At 42.8% G+C, this 13,966-nt stretch overlaps 1 protein-coding gene across 22 annotated transcripts in view; it reads right to left on the bottom strand.

Annotated features, from left to right (window-relative positions):
- PTK2 (protein tyrosine kinase 2) overlaps window positions 1-13,966 on the bottom strand; it is a 360,567-nt gene that overhangs the window by 35,991 nt on the left and 310,610 nt on the right. For all 22 annotated transcript variants that reach the window (XM_056522839.1, XM_056522834.1, XM_056522836.1 and 19 more), the window contains 4 exons: window positions 11,559-11,670; window positions 6,907-6,993; window positions 1,310-1,447; window positions 453-584 (listed from right to left, as the gene is read on the bottom strand). In XM_056522839.1, coding sequence (XP_056378814.1) covers window positions 453-584; window positions 1,310-1,447; window positions 6,907-6,993; window positions 11,559-11,670 — 469 coding nt within the window. The remainder of the gene's footprint in view (window positions 1-452; window positions 585-1,309; window positions 1,448-6,906; window positions 6,994-11,558; window positions 11,671-13,966) is intronic.

The raw sequence follows: 13,966 nt of genomic DNA on the forward strand, positions 1-13,966 counted from the left end.
TATATATACACATACACACATACATTGAGATATATATATATATATATATATACACACATACATTGAGATATATATATATATATATACACATACACACATACATTGAGATATATATATATATATATATATATATACACATACATTGAGATATATATATATATATATATACACATACATTGAGATATATATATATATATATATATATACACATACATTGAGATATATATATATATACACATACACACATACATTGAGATATATATATATATACACATACACACATACATTTAGATATATATATATATATACACACACATACATTGAGATATATATATATATATATATATATATATATATATATATATATATATACACACACACACACACACACACAGATAGATAATACCGAAGTTGAGCAGACATTTTGTATATTGAACAACATTCATTATTACCAGGAATCGCTCTTCTTTCTCCAGCCAGCGCTGATCTTCCTCCATCTCTTGCTGTTGTCTTATTAGATGTTCCTCCATTAAATGTGTTGGTAGAACCTGCCCCAAACACCTCATGTCCAAAGGTCCCGTGTCCTGTGAGCATAGAAGGGTAGAGATGAGCGAACTTACAGTAAATTCGATTCGTCACCAACTTCTCGGCTCGGCAGTTGATGACTTTTCCTGCATAAATTAGTTCAGCTTTCCGATGCTCCTGTGGGCTGGAAAAGGTGGATACAGTCCTACGAGACTCTTTCCTAGGACTGTATCCACCTTTTCCAGCCCACGGAAGCACCTGAAGGCTGAACTAATTTATGCAGGATAAGCCATCAACTGCCGAGCCGAGAAGTTTGTGACGAATCGAATTTACTGTAAGTTCGCTCATCTCTATAGAAGGGCATGAAAGATGGCTACAACAACATACTATATGATACAATAAATAATTCATCATCATTAGCTGGAGTACACTTCTTTAGCAAAGCCCATTTAAATAGGGGTCTTGTTGAGGGTCCCTTGGGAACACAATAGTAATGAGTTCAGATTTTGCAATAGTAATTGCTTTAATCCTAACTAGATGACCCCTTTCCACAGGCTATATTTGGATGGCGAAGACACATTCCAGACACGCCCCCTCTGATGGACTTGGCGCGTCCATAAATCATATGGATGGCCATTAACCCGTGCATGGGAAATGTGTAACCCATAAGCAATTGTAGGGGCTGCTGCATTATCAGAGAGGGGTGGTACAGTTTTTGGAGTGTTCTTGTACATTGTAATGAAGTCATAAGAGCTCTGAGAGGACATTTCCTAATTCTACGTACCTCCATATTAGCCTGCCACATGTTGATGTCTTGTGTCCGATGGTTCCAAGAGTCGTGATGGTCTAAGACTGTGGCCTGGCCGGGGTAGATATTTCCCGCTATTGAGGGGATTCTGTGGGTAACAGGATAACCAGACACCTACGAAGAGAAATCATTTGCTTTACAAATCTAGAGGTGCAGTCATCTCTTCTACTCTAGTCACAACCAGAGCTGCATTCAGAATTGAGTGTTCTGTATCTGAGCTGCTGTTTCAGGATCTATGCCAGTGGTGTCCAAAGTGTGGCCCTCCAGATGTTGCAAAACTACAACTCCCAGGATGCCCGGACAGCCGAAGGCTGTCCGGGCATCCTGGGAGTTGTAGTTTTGCAACATCTGGAGGGCCACACTTTGGACACCACTGATTTATGCAGACCATGGTGTGCTGTGCTGCATTATGGGAGATGCAATGACGAATACAGTGATCTCCAACCTACGGCTCTTCAGCTTTCACAAAATTGCTGCAGGTTGTCAGGGCATCCTGGGAGTTGTAGTTTTGCAATATCTGGAGGGCCACACTTTGGACACCACTGATTTATGCAGACCATGGTGTGCTGTGCTGCATTATGGGAGATGCAATGAAAAATACAGTGATCTCCAACCTGCGGCTCTTCAGCTTTCACAAAATTGCTGCAGGTTGTCAGGGCATCCTGGGAGTTGTAGTTTTGCAACATCTGGAGGGCCACACTTTGGACACCACTGATTTATGCAGACCATGGTGTGCTGTGCTGCATTATGGGAGAAGCAATGACGAATACAGTGATCTCCAACCTACGGCTCTTCAGCTTTCACAAAATTGCTGCAGGTTGTAATGGCATGCTGGGAGTTGTAGTTTTGCAACATCTGGAGGGCCACACTTTGGACACCACTGATTTATGCAGACCATAAATTATGGGAGATGCAATGACGAATACAGTGATCTCCAACCTGTGGCCCTTGCTGCAGGTTGTCAGGGCATTCTGGGAGTTTTAGTTTTGCAACCTGAGCCAAAGGTTGGGGACCTCTGCACTGGACAATAGCGTAGAGCATTAAAGGGTCTGCTCTAACGCTCTATTTGTTGATGGGGCTTCGGATGTGATTGGAGCACAAAACATGACATAACACAAGAATTGGAGGGCGGAGGATCCAATGGGAAGATGGAAGCTGGAGATCGATCTGTCGAAGGAGCCAGGTAAGTCCAGATGTTGTGAACAACAGGTTACTTTATTGATGTACAGAACACACAACGCATTTCAAGACCACTCCGGTCTTTTCATCAGGCGCCTGATGAAGAGACCGGAGTGGTCTTGAAACGTGTTGAGTGTTCTGTATGTCAATAAAGTAACCTGTTGTTCAAACACCTGGCTCCTTCGACAGCGCGATCTCCAGCTTCCATCTTCCGGTTTGATCCTACGCCCTCCATTGTCTTCATGCGTCAGCGTGGGAAGCTGCTGCAGTCGAATCCTTCCTCATACACGCGTCTAGAGTGTTGTGCCTCTTCAGCACAACACCACCAGGTGAGCGAGCACTTTACCAGTCTTCTGCCCACCTTGTTATGCCTATTATTCCACACAGGGAGCGTTCTGTGTGTTTGTCTTCTAAGACAAGAATTGTGTAAGTCATTCATCATACTATAGATGGCGAGGATGACTAATCTGCTCCCATGTGCCCCCCTTACATAACCTGGTATCCCCCCGCCGCTACAACACAGACCGATCAGAGACGTTCCCTCTCATGTTACAAGCATGTTTGGGCTCGCCTTCGCTGCTAATAGGGTCTAGCCCACATACCTCAATGAACACTGCCATCACTAGTAAATATTTCCAGGCTGTGGCATAAAATGAAGCATCCCGGCTATTCCTAATCGATGGAATGCGGCAATGAGGTATTAAAGGGGAGTGAGGGCCCATTTGCATAGGTTACAATTGGTGCATCAGTTTCGGTCAGTGCATGCTGGGAGTTGTAGTTATGCAACAGCTGGTGTTTGCACACAAACTGACTTAGTGCATACATTGGCCCTGATTTACTAAGAGTGTTGTGAAGTTTTCATGGAGGGTTTTAATTTCCTACAATTCTTTTTTCCACTCTATTTACTAAGGTTTTCCTACATTTTGCACTTTTCCCTACATTTTCCTTTAAGGACTCAGGGTTTTTCAGTTTTTGCACTTTCGTTTTTTCCTCCTCACCTTTTAAAAATCATAACCCTTTCAATTTTCCACCTAAAAATATTATGGCTTATTTTTTGCGTCACCAATTCTACTTTGCAGTGACATCAGTCATTTTACCCCAAAATTCATGGCGAAACGGAAGAAAAAAAATCATTGTGCGACAAAATCGAAGAAAAAAACGCCATTTTGTAACTTTTGGGGGCTGCCGTTTCTACGCAGTGCATATTTTGGTAATAATGACACCTTATTATTCTGTAGGTCCATACGATTAAAATGATCCCCTACTTATATAGGTTTGATTTTGTCGGACTTTTGCAGGAAAATTTATATGTTTAAAAATGTCATCTTCTGACCCCTACAACTTTTTTATTTTTCCACGTACGGGGCGGTATGAGGACTCATTTTTTGCGCCGTGATCTGAAGTTTTTATCGGTATGATTTTTGTTTTGATCGGACTTTTTGATCACTTTTTCTTCATTTTTTAATGGTATAAAAAGTGACCAAAATACGCTTTTTTGGACTTTGGAATTTGTTTGCGTGTACGCCATTGACCGTACGGCTTAATTAATGATATATTTTTATAGTTCGGACATTTACGCATGCGGTGATACCACATATGTTTATTTTTATTTACACTTATTTTTTTTTATGGGAAAACGGGGATGATTCAAACTTTTATTAGGGAAGGGGTTAAATGACCTTTATTAACACTTTTTTTTTCAGTGTTATAGCTCCCATAGGGACCTATAACACTGCACACACTGATCTCTTATACTGATCATTGTTATCCCATAGGGACCTATAACACTGCACACACTGATCTCTTATACTGATCATTGTTATCCCATAGGGACCTATAACACTGCACACACTGATCTCTTATACTGATCATTGTTATCCCATAGGGACCTATAACACTGCACACACTGATCTCTTATACTGATCACTGGCATGTATTAACACGCCTGTGATCAGTGTTATCGGCGCTTGACTGCTCCTGCCTGGATCTCAGGCACGGAGCAGTCATTCATCAATCGGACACCGAGGAGGCAGGTAAGGGCCCTCCCGGTGTCCTGTAAGCTGTTCGGGACGCCGCGATTTCCCCGCGGCGGTCCCGAACAGCCCGACTGACTAGCCGGGATAGTTTCACTTTCACTTTAGAAGCGGCGGTCAGCTTTGACCCCCGCTTCTAAAGGGTTCATACCGCACATTGCCGCGATCGGCGATGTGTGGTATTAGCCGCAGGTCTCGGCCGCTGATAAGCGCCGGGACCGACGCGATGTGATGCGGGGTCGCAGCGCGACCCCACTTCATATCGCGGGAGTCGGCGCAGGATGTAAATATACGTCCTGCGTTGTTAAGGGGTTAAAGGGGGTACTCCAGTGGAAAACTTGACTGTCTACAAAAAGATCAACTTAACACTTAAAATAATAAAGAAAAATAAAAAACTTTAAAGGGGAACTCCGCTGGAATTTATTATTTTTTATTTAACTCAACTAGTGCCAGAAAGTTAAACAGAATTGTAAATGACTTCCATTAAAAAATCTTAAATCCTTTCAGAACTTATTATCCTACAGAGGAAATTCTTTTCTTTTTGGATTTCTTTTCTGTCTGACCACAGTGCTCTCTGCTGACACCTCTGTCCATGTCAGGAACTGTCCAGAGCAGGAGAAAATCCCCAGAGCAAACATATGCTGCTCTGGACAGTTCCTAAAATGGACAGAGATGTCAGCAGAGAGCACTGTGGAAAAAACAAAAAAGAAATTTAAAAAATTAAGAATTTCCTCTGTAGCATACAGCTGCTAAAAAGTACTGGAAGGATAAAGATTTTTTAATAGAAGTAATTTACAAATCTGTTTAACTTTCTGGCACCAGTTGATTTGAAAAAAAAAAATAAAAAAAAAAAAAAAAAACGTTTTCCACTGGAGTACCCCTTTAACACATGCTCGATCTGTGGGATTTTCCTCAGCTCAAATCCACTACATTTTCTGTACGCCCCTTTTTCGGGTTCTCTCAGTAACATGGAGAGCTAATCGTTTTTTTTTTTTCCAATTCTGGTGCAGACAGAATTTCTGGCGCAATGTGACAGAATCTGGCGCACAACCCGACAACATGTCGGGTTTATAATAGTAATTCAAGGTCTTTGAGTTTTGTTTACATTTATTAATATGTATGCTGGGAAGTTATAATTCTAGGAAGTAAAGACAGCATCACCAGATCATAGGCCAGTGTTCCCAACCAGGGTGCCTCCAGATGTTGCAAAACCATAGGCATAGGCTGTCCAGGCATGCTGGGAGTTGTAGTTTTGCAACACCTGGAGGCACCATGGTTGGGAAACACTGTCATAGACTGTGGCAGGTATTGCAGGTCATCCGCATTCATATTTGACTATAGGATATTATTATACATCACTTTAAAATTAAGGTCACACACAAATTAAAGGGGTACTCCAGTGGAAAACTTTTTTTTTTTTTTTAATGAACTGGTGCCAGAAAGTTAAACAGATTTGTAAATGACTTCTATTAAAAAAATCTTTACCCTTCCAGTAATTTTTAGCAGCTGTATGCTACAGAGGAAATTCTTTTCTTTTTGAATTTCTTTTTCACCTTGTCCACAGTGCTCTCTGCTGACACCTCTGTCCGTGTCAGGAACTGTCCAGAGCAGCATAGGTTTGCTATGAGGACTTTCTCCTGCTCTGGACAGTTCCTGATACGGCCATCAGGTGTCAGCAGAGAGCACTGTGGACACGACAAAAAGAAATTCAAAAAGAAAAGAATTGCCCCTGTAGCATACAGCTGCTAAAAAGTACAGGAAGGGTAAAGATTTTTTTTTTAATAGAAGTAATTTACAAATCTGTTTAACTTTCTGGCATCAGTTGATTTAAAAAAATAAAATAAAAATAAAAAAATGTTTTACACCGGAGTACCCCTTTTAAAGGGGTTATCCAGGCCAAAACTTTTTTTTTTATATATCAACTGGCTCCGGAAAGTTAAACAGATTTGTAAATTACTTCTATTAATGAATCTTAATCCTTCCAATAGTTATTAGCTTCTGAAGTTGAGTTGTTGTTTTCTGTCTAACTGCTCTCTGATGACTCACGTCCCGGGAGCTGTGCAGTTCCTATGGGGATATTTTCCCATCATGCACAGCTCCCGGGACGTGACCTCATCACTGAGCGGTTAAGACAGAAAACTTCAGAAGCTAATAACTATTGGAAGGATTAAGATTTTTTTAATAGATGTAATTTACAAATCTGTTTAACTTTCCGGAGCCAGTTGATATATATATATATATATATATATATATATATATATATATAAAAAGGTTTTTCCTGGAATACCCCTTTAAAGATAGAAGGTGCAAAACACCAGTAGTGGGAAATCCCACTGACCAAAGTTACAGAACCTACATTACCTGGTAGTGGTTTGGCTGCACCATGTGCTGGGGACTGGGGAAGAAACCTTCGCTGGACCTTGGGCTCGGATATCCGGGTCTGCTGGGCTGCAATCCAAGAATAGGCAAGAATAAGCAGAGGTAGAGCTGTAACCTAATACAGGCCACTGACATGTGGGGGACGCATCAGATCAGCAGCTGTCACCAATGACACCCAGAGCGGGGGGCACTAGGACAGGTGCACTGACAGGAAACACAATGATGACCCTGTAACCTCTATAATGTATGCAAGTCAATCAACAGCTCGGCCCCCCGACCCCTATACAGCTGTATACAGGACCTCACAATGTAAGTGTTGTTCCTGCTTTCTGAAATACAACTGTTTAGTGACAATCACTCCTTGGAAAGGTTCATTTAGGGGTTGTTTCTACAGATGAGCGAACTTACAGCAAATTCGATTCGTCACGAACTTCTCGGCTCGGCAGTTGATGTCTTTTCCTGCATAAATTAGTTCAGCTTTCCGGTGCTCCGGTGGGCTGGAAAAGGTGGATACAGTCCTAGGAAAGAGTCTCCTAGGACTGTATCCACCTTTTCCAGCCCACGGGAGCACCGGAAAGCTGAACTAATTTATGCAGGAAAAGTCAGCAACCGCCGAGCCGAAAAGTTCGTGACAAATCGAATTTACTGTAAGTTCGCTCATCTCTAGTCACGAACTTCTCAGCTCGGCAGTTGATGACTTTTCCTGCATAAATTAGTTCAGCCTTCAGGTGCTCCCGTGGGCTGGAAAAGGTGGATACAGTCCTAAGAAAGAGTCTCCTAGGACTGTATCCACCTTTTCCAGCCCACGGGAGCACCGGAAAGCTGAACTAATTTATGCAGGAAAAGTCAGCAACCGCCGAGCCGAGAAGTTCTTGACGAATCGAATTTACTGTAAGTTCGCTCATCTCTAGTTGTTTCCATAATGGCGCCATCTAGTCTATATGCAGCCCCAATAATGATCACACTCACTGTTTCCCAATCAGTGTGCCTCCAGCTGTTACAAAACTACAACTCCCAACATGACCGGACAGAGTTTGGCAGTTCGGGCATGCTGGGAGTTGTAGTTTGGCAACAGCTGGAGGCACACTGGTTGGGAAACTATGGTCTAGATCAGTGGTCTCCAACTTGCGGACCTCCAGATGTTGCAAAACTACAACTCCCAGCATGCCCGGACAGCCGTTGGCTGTCCGGGCATGCTGGGAGTTGTAGTTTTGCAACATCTGGAGGTACGCAGGTTGAAGACCACTGGTCTAGATGGAACAGCCCCTTAGCCACCTGTTTTGACAACAAGGAGAGTTCTAGAAAAATAAACACAAAAGTAGTCGTATTGGAAAGTTGCAGACGTTTTCATAATATGAACAACCTGTTATAATGTATCGGTAGTTGTGCAATACTTCCTTTCTCCTGCAGTGGTGCTGTAGAGAAGATTAACACTAAGGCCAGGTTCACACTGCGGAATGTCCAAGCGGAATTCCGTTTTTAAAATACCGCTCGGAAATTCTGGTGCAGCAGAGTCCCATTGTTGGCAATGGGATTGTTTTGCACAGTGCACACTGAAGTTTTCGAGGTGGACTTTCCGCCCGGAAAATCCCCTTTGAAAAATTCTTGTAGAACATTGAATTTGTCTATAGGGACAGCAAAGTCTGCGTTGTCCTAGTGTGTTTGATTCGGCTCTGGCCGCACTTGGAATCTCCGAAGTGAGAATCCGGCCTTGCTGCCGAGGTTTCCCGACAGATCACAGCTGATCGCTGCGGCTGCTTTCAGAATGACACTATTTTTGGGGACCCTTCTAAGAATTAGTAGAGAACCCTTTTTAGAGGAGTTATCCAGGAAAAAAAAAAAGACAGCGCAGATTCCTTCAAAAAACAGCTCCATCCCTGTTACTCAGGTTGTGTCTGGTATTACAAATTGGCTTCATTTACTTTAGTGGAACTAAGCTGCAATACCACGTGCAACCTGAGGAGAAGGGTGGCGCTGTTTAAATAAAAAAAAAAAAAAAAAAGTAAAAAAAAACAAGAGCTTTGTCTTCCTAATCCTGGATAACCCCTTTATGGCTAGGTACACATCTATGTCGGAGGCTCTGTTTGTATGATGGGAAACCAATGGGGTTTGTCTGGCTCCATTGGTGTGCATCATGCAGCGGACTGGCCGGTTCCATTTACTGCTATTAAATAGAATCCTCCCACACTGATGTCATCCTAGTCTAAGCTGCTGATCTTGCCCAATTTATCATTATAAACATGCACGAACAGATCAGTCATGGTTGGAGGCCGTAATCACATGACCTTAGACCCCCCCCCCACAATACACTGAAGGAGCAATATACAACCCTATATCTGCACATACAGAATACACTTTATTGTGTAAAACAAGTTTACATAAAACTTTAATGTTCTTGTTATTATTCCTGCACTGATGAGACGGCAAACGATAACTACTCCTAACACCAGGACAGCGGCTTCCTGAGAGGAAACTCTGCAGCCGATAGTAACACTATGAATACATACAAAACATACAAAACAAATGTCAGGGAAGTCTTTAAAGAAACAATGTGCAGTCAAGAAAAGCTAAGAAATCAAAAGGTTAATTTCTGTAAAAATATTGGAAAAGTGCTCAAATAGCAATTTCCTTAGTTTCCATTCACACATGCTGAAAGTTTGCAAACTGTTAAGACAGAACCAATATGAAATAATTGTCATACTGAAGACCAGTGTTCTCCAACCTGCGGACCTCCAGATGTTGCAAAACTACAACTCACAGCATGCCCGGACAGCAAACGGCTGTCCGGGCATGCTTGGAGTTGTAGTTTTGCAACATCTGGAGGTCTGCAGGTTGAAGACCACTGCTATAGACTATACATAATAAGTGGCATACTATACACAATAAATGGCATACTATACACTATACACAATAAGTGGCATACTATACACAATAAGTGGCATCCTATACACTATACATAATAAGTGGCATCCTATACACTATACATAATAAATGGCATCCTATACACTATACATAATAAATGGCATCCTATACACTATACATAATAAGTGGCATCCTATACACTATACATAATAAATGGCATCCTATACACTATACATAATAAATGGCATCCTATACACTATACATTATCTGGCATACTATACACTATACATAATAACTGGCATACTATACACTATACATAATAAGTGGCATCCTATACACTATACATAATAAATGGCATCCTATACACTATACATAATAAATGGCATCCTATACACTATACATAATAACTGGCATACTATACACTATACATAATAAATGGCACACTATACACTATACATAATCAATGGCATTCTATACACTATACATAATAAATGGCATACTATACATAATAAATGGCATACTATACACTATACATAATAAGTGGCACACTATACACTATACATAATCAATGGCATTCTATACACTATACATAATAAGTGGCATACTATACACTATACATAATAAATGGCATACTATACATAATAAATGGCATACTATACACTATACATAATAAATGGCATACTATACATAAATGGCATACTATACACTATACATAATAAATGGCATACTATACATAATAAATGGCATACTATACACTATACATAATAAATGGCATACTATACACTATACATAATAACTGGCATACTATACATAATAAATAATAAATGGCATACTATACATAATAAATGGCATACTATACACTATACATAATAAATGGCATACTATACACTATACATAATAAATGGCATTCTATACACTATACATAATAAATGGCATACTATACATAATAAATGGCATACTATACATAATAAATGGCATACTATACATAATAAATGGCATACTATACATAATAAATGGCATACTATACACTATACATAATAAATGGCATACTATACACTATACATAATAAATGGCATACTATACACTATACATAATAAATGGCATACTATACATAATAAATGGCATACTATACATAATAAATGGCATACTATACATAATAAATGGCACACTATACATAATAAATGGCATTCTATACACTATACATAATAAATGGCATACTATACATAATAAATGGCATACTATACATAATAAATGGCATGCTATACATAATAAATGGCATACTATACACTATACATAATAAATGGCCTACTATACACTATACATAATAAATGGCATCCTATACACTATACATAATAAATGGCATCCTATACACTATACATAATAAATGGCATCCTATACACTATACATTATCTGGCATACTATACACTATACATAATAAATGGCATCCTATACACTATACATAATAAATGGCATACTATACACTATACATAATAAATGGCACACTATACATAATAAATAATAAATGGCACACTATACATAATAAATGGCACACTATACATAATAAATAATAAATGGCACACTATATATGCTGCCTGCACATTCCAATACATGAAGACAAGAACCAAGGTGGTGGTGATCTATATTGGGCATCACTATGTAAGTAAAGAGGACCTTGCATTGAGCTCCAGATAAGAAGTTTCCAAGTCGACAGGAGACACGTCTATATCTAAATGCAACAATAGAAAATATGTGCCCCCTGATAAGTGACTGACCTTTGGTGGAGCCTCATCGGAGCCCCCTGAATCCCACGACACAGTCACCTGCCTCCTGGACTCCATCCTCATCCGCTCCTCTTGCTGTAGTTTTTCCTCCTCTAGTATCGTACTGTAAAAAAACAAAAAAAAAAAAGGATGAGTGATGAGCGGGCGCTCAGAAGAGGACGTATGTCATGGGGAATGTCAGCTGTCACCGCAGAGGGAGCCCCCTCCCCCACTGACTAACGCTACAGTATCTGAGCTGTGGCATTCTCAGGGCAACTTGAGCAAGACAAGAACATTACAGCTGTGATGGAAACATAAACATACTATAAGAATGCCATTAGTATGTCAGTACAATGGGCGAAAAATGACAGGCAGAGCAGTAAGAGGTGCTGGGTGCAGAAGAGCATAACACGAGGTGGCACAGAAGGACAAAAGGCATTTGGCACAGCAGGACAGAACAGGAGATGCTGGGTGCAGTAGAGCAGAAGAGAAGGTGGCGCAACAGGACAGAAAGCACTGGACACAGCAGGGCCAATGTCCCCCGTCACAGCAGGGCCAATGTCCCCCGGCACAGCAGGGCCAATGTCCCCCGGCACAGCAGGGCCAATGTCCCACGGCACAGCAGGGCCAATGTCCCACGGCACAGCAGGGCCAATGTCCCACGGCACAGCAGGGCCAATGTCCTTTGCTACAGCAGGGCCAATGTCACCCAGCACAGCAGGAACAATGTTGTTTGCTACAGCATGGCCAATGTCACCCGGCACAGCAGGGCCAATGTCACCCGGCACAGCAGGGCCAATGTCGTTTGCTACAGCAGGGCCAATGTCACCCGGCACAACAGGGCCAATGTCACCCGGCACAACAGGGCCAATGTCACCCGGCACAACAGGGCCAATGTCACCCGGCACAACAGGGCCAATGTCACCCGGCACAGCAGGGCCAATGTCACCCGGCACAGCAGGGCCAATGTCACCCGGCACAGCAGGGCCAATGTCACCCGGCACAGCAGGGCCAATGTCACCCGGCACAGCAGGGCCAATGTCACCCGGCACAGCAGGGCCAATGTCACCCGGCACAGCAGGGCCAATGTCACCCGGCACAGCAGGGCCAATGTCACCCGGCACAGCAGGGCCAATGTCACCCGGCACAGCAGGGCCAATGTCACCCGGCACAGCAGGGCCAATGTCACCCGGCACAGCAGGGCCAATGTCACCCGGCACAGCAGGGCCAATGTCACCCGGCACAGCAGGGCCAATGTCACCCGGCACAACAGGGCCAAAGTCACCCGGCACAACAGGGCCAAAGTCACCCGGCACAACAGGGCCAACGTCACCCGGCACAACAGGGCCAACGTCACCCGGCACAACAGGGCCAACGTCACCCGGCACAACAGGGCCAACGTCACCCGGCACAACAGGGCCAACGTCACCCGGCACAGCAGGAATAATGTCACCTGGCACAGCAGGGCCAACGTCACCCGGCACAGCAGGAATAATGTCACCTGGCACAGCAGGGCCAACGTCACCCAGCACAGCAGGAACAATGTCCTTTGCTACAGCAGGGTAGTATAGGAGGTGCAGAACAGAAGAGAATAGCAGGAAGGAGATGTAGCAGGTGCAGCAGAGAAAAAGGCACCATTTGCAGCAGAGCTAGAAGTGCCAGGCGCATTGGTCGGTAAGCCACAGCAGACCATTACATACCAGGTGCATCAGGCCAGAAAGGGATGGGGCATAGCAGGACATGGAGTACATCTTGTCATCTTACAAAGGCATAAAGACGGATGATGTACATCATCCACACATGTTAAAACAAAAGAGATATGTTCCTGGGGCCTAGTCATTTCTTACAATTCTGTTAAGGAGTTTTACATAGGACTGCTACCAAGAATCAAAACCAGATCACTGCCATGCAACCTCAAAGAGTAAAATTGCCAAATCAACTCTGCTACATATGTACAGGACCAATGCAAAGAGCTAGCAGTAAACCCGCTTTCATGACTTACCCCGGCCGCACAGAAAAGCTAACGTGACAATCTGCAACTGATCTCAGTCTCGCAGCTGCCGCCTCCCAGCTCTGCTATGTGGATTGTTAATGTTGGACGCATGCCACCCGTCCAGGCACTTTAAACCTGGAATCCCTCTGGTGACTTAAAAGCTCTTGCACGTTCTTGCCGGGGCCACCAAATCCCCCCCCCCCATAGATTGAGAACGGCTTCTCCCAGTCACTGCCCTACCGAGCCCCCTCAATGTGACACTATCTGCGGTCGGGGTTAATACCCCCCCCCCTCCCTCCATTAATGAATCATATTTTCCCATATTTCTCATGCTGAGGATGAGACAGCAGCACTTTAACTTCCTATGCAGAAAACTTCTTTACCGCTTTTTCCCAAGCAGGGTGCCTCCAGCTGTTGCAAAACTACA

This window comes from Hyla sarda, chromosome 5 (assembly GCF_029499605.1).
Source record: "Hyla sarda isolate aHylSar1 chromosome 5, aHylSar1.hap1, whole genome shotgun sequence".
NCBI classification, from domain to species: Eukaryota; Metazoa; Chordata; class Amphibia; order Anura; family Hylidae; genus Hyla; species Hyla sarda.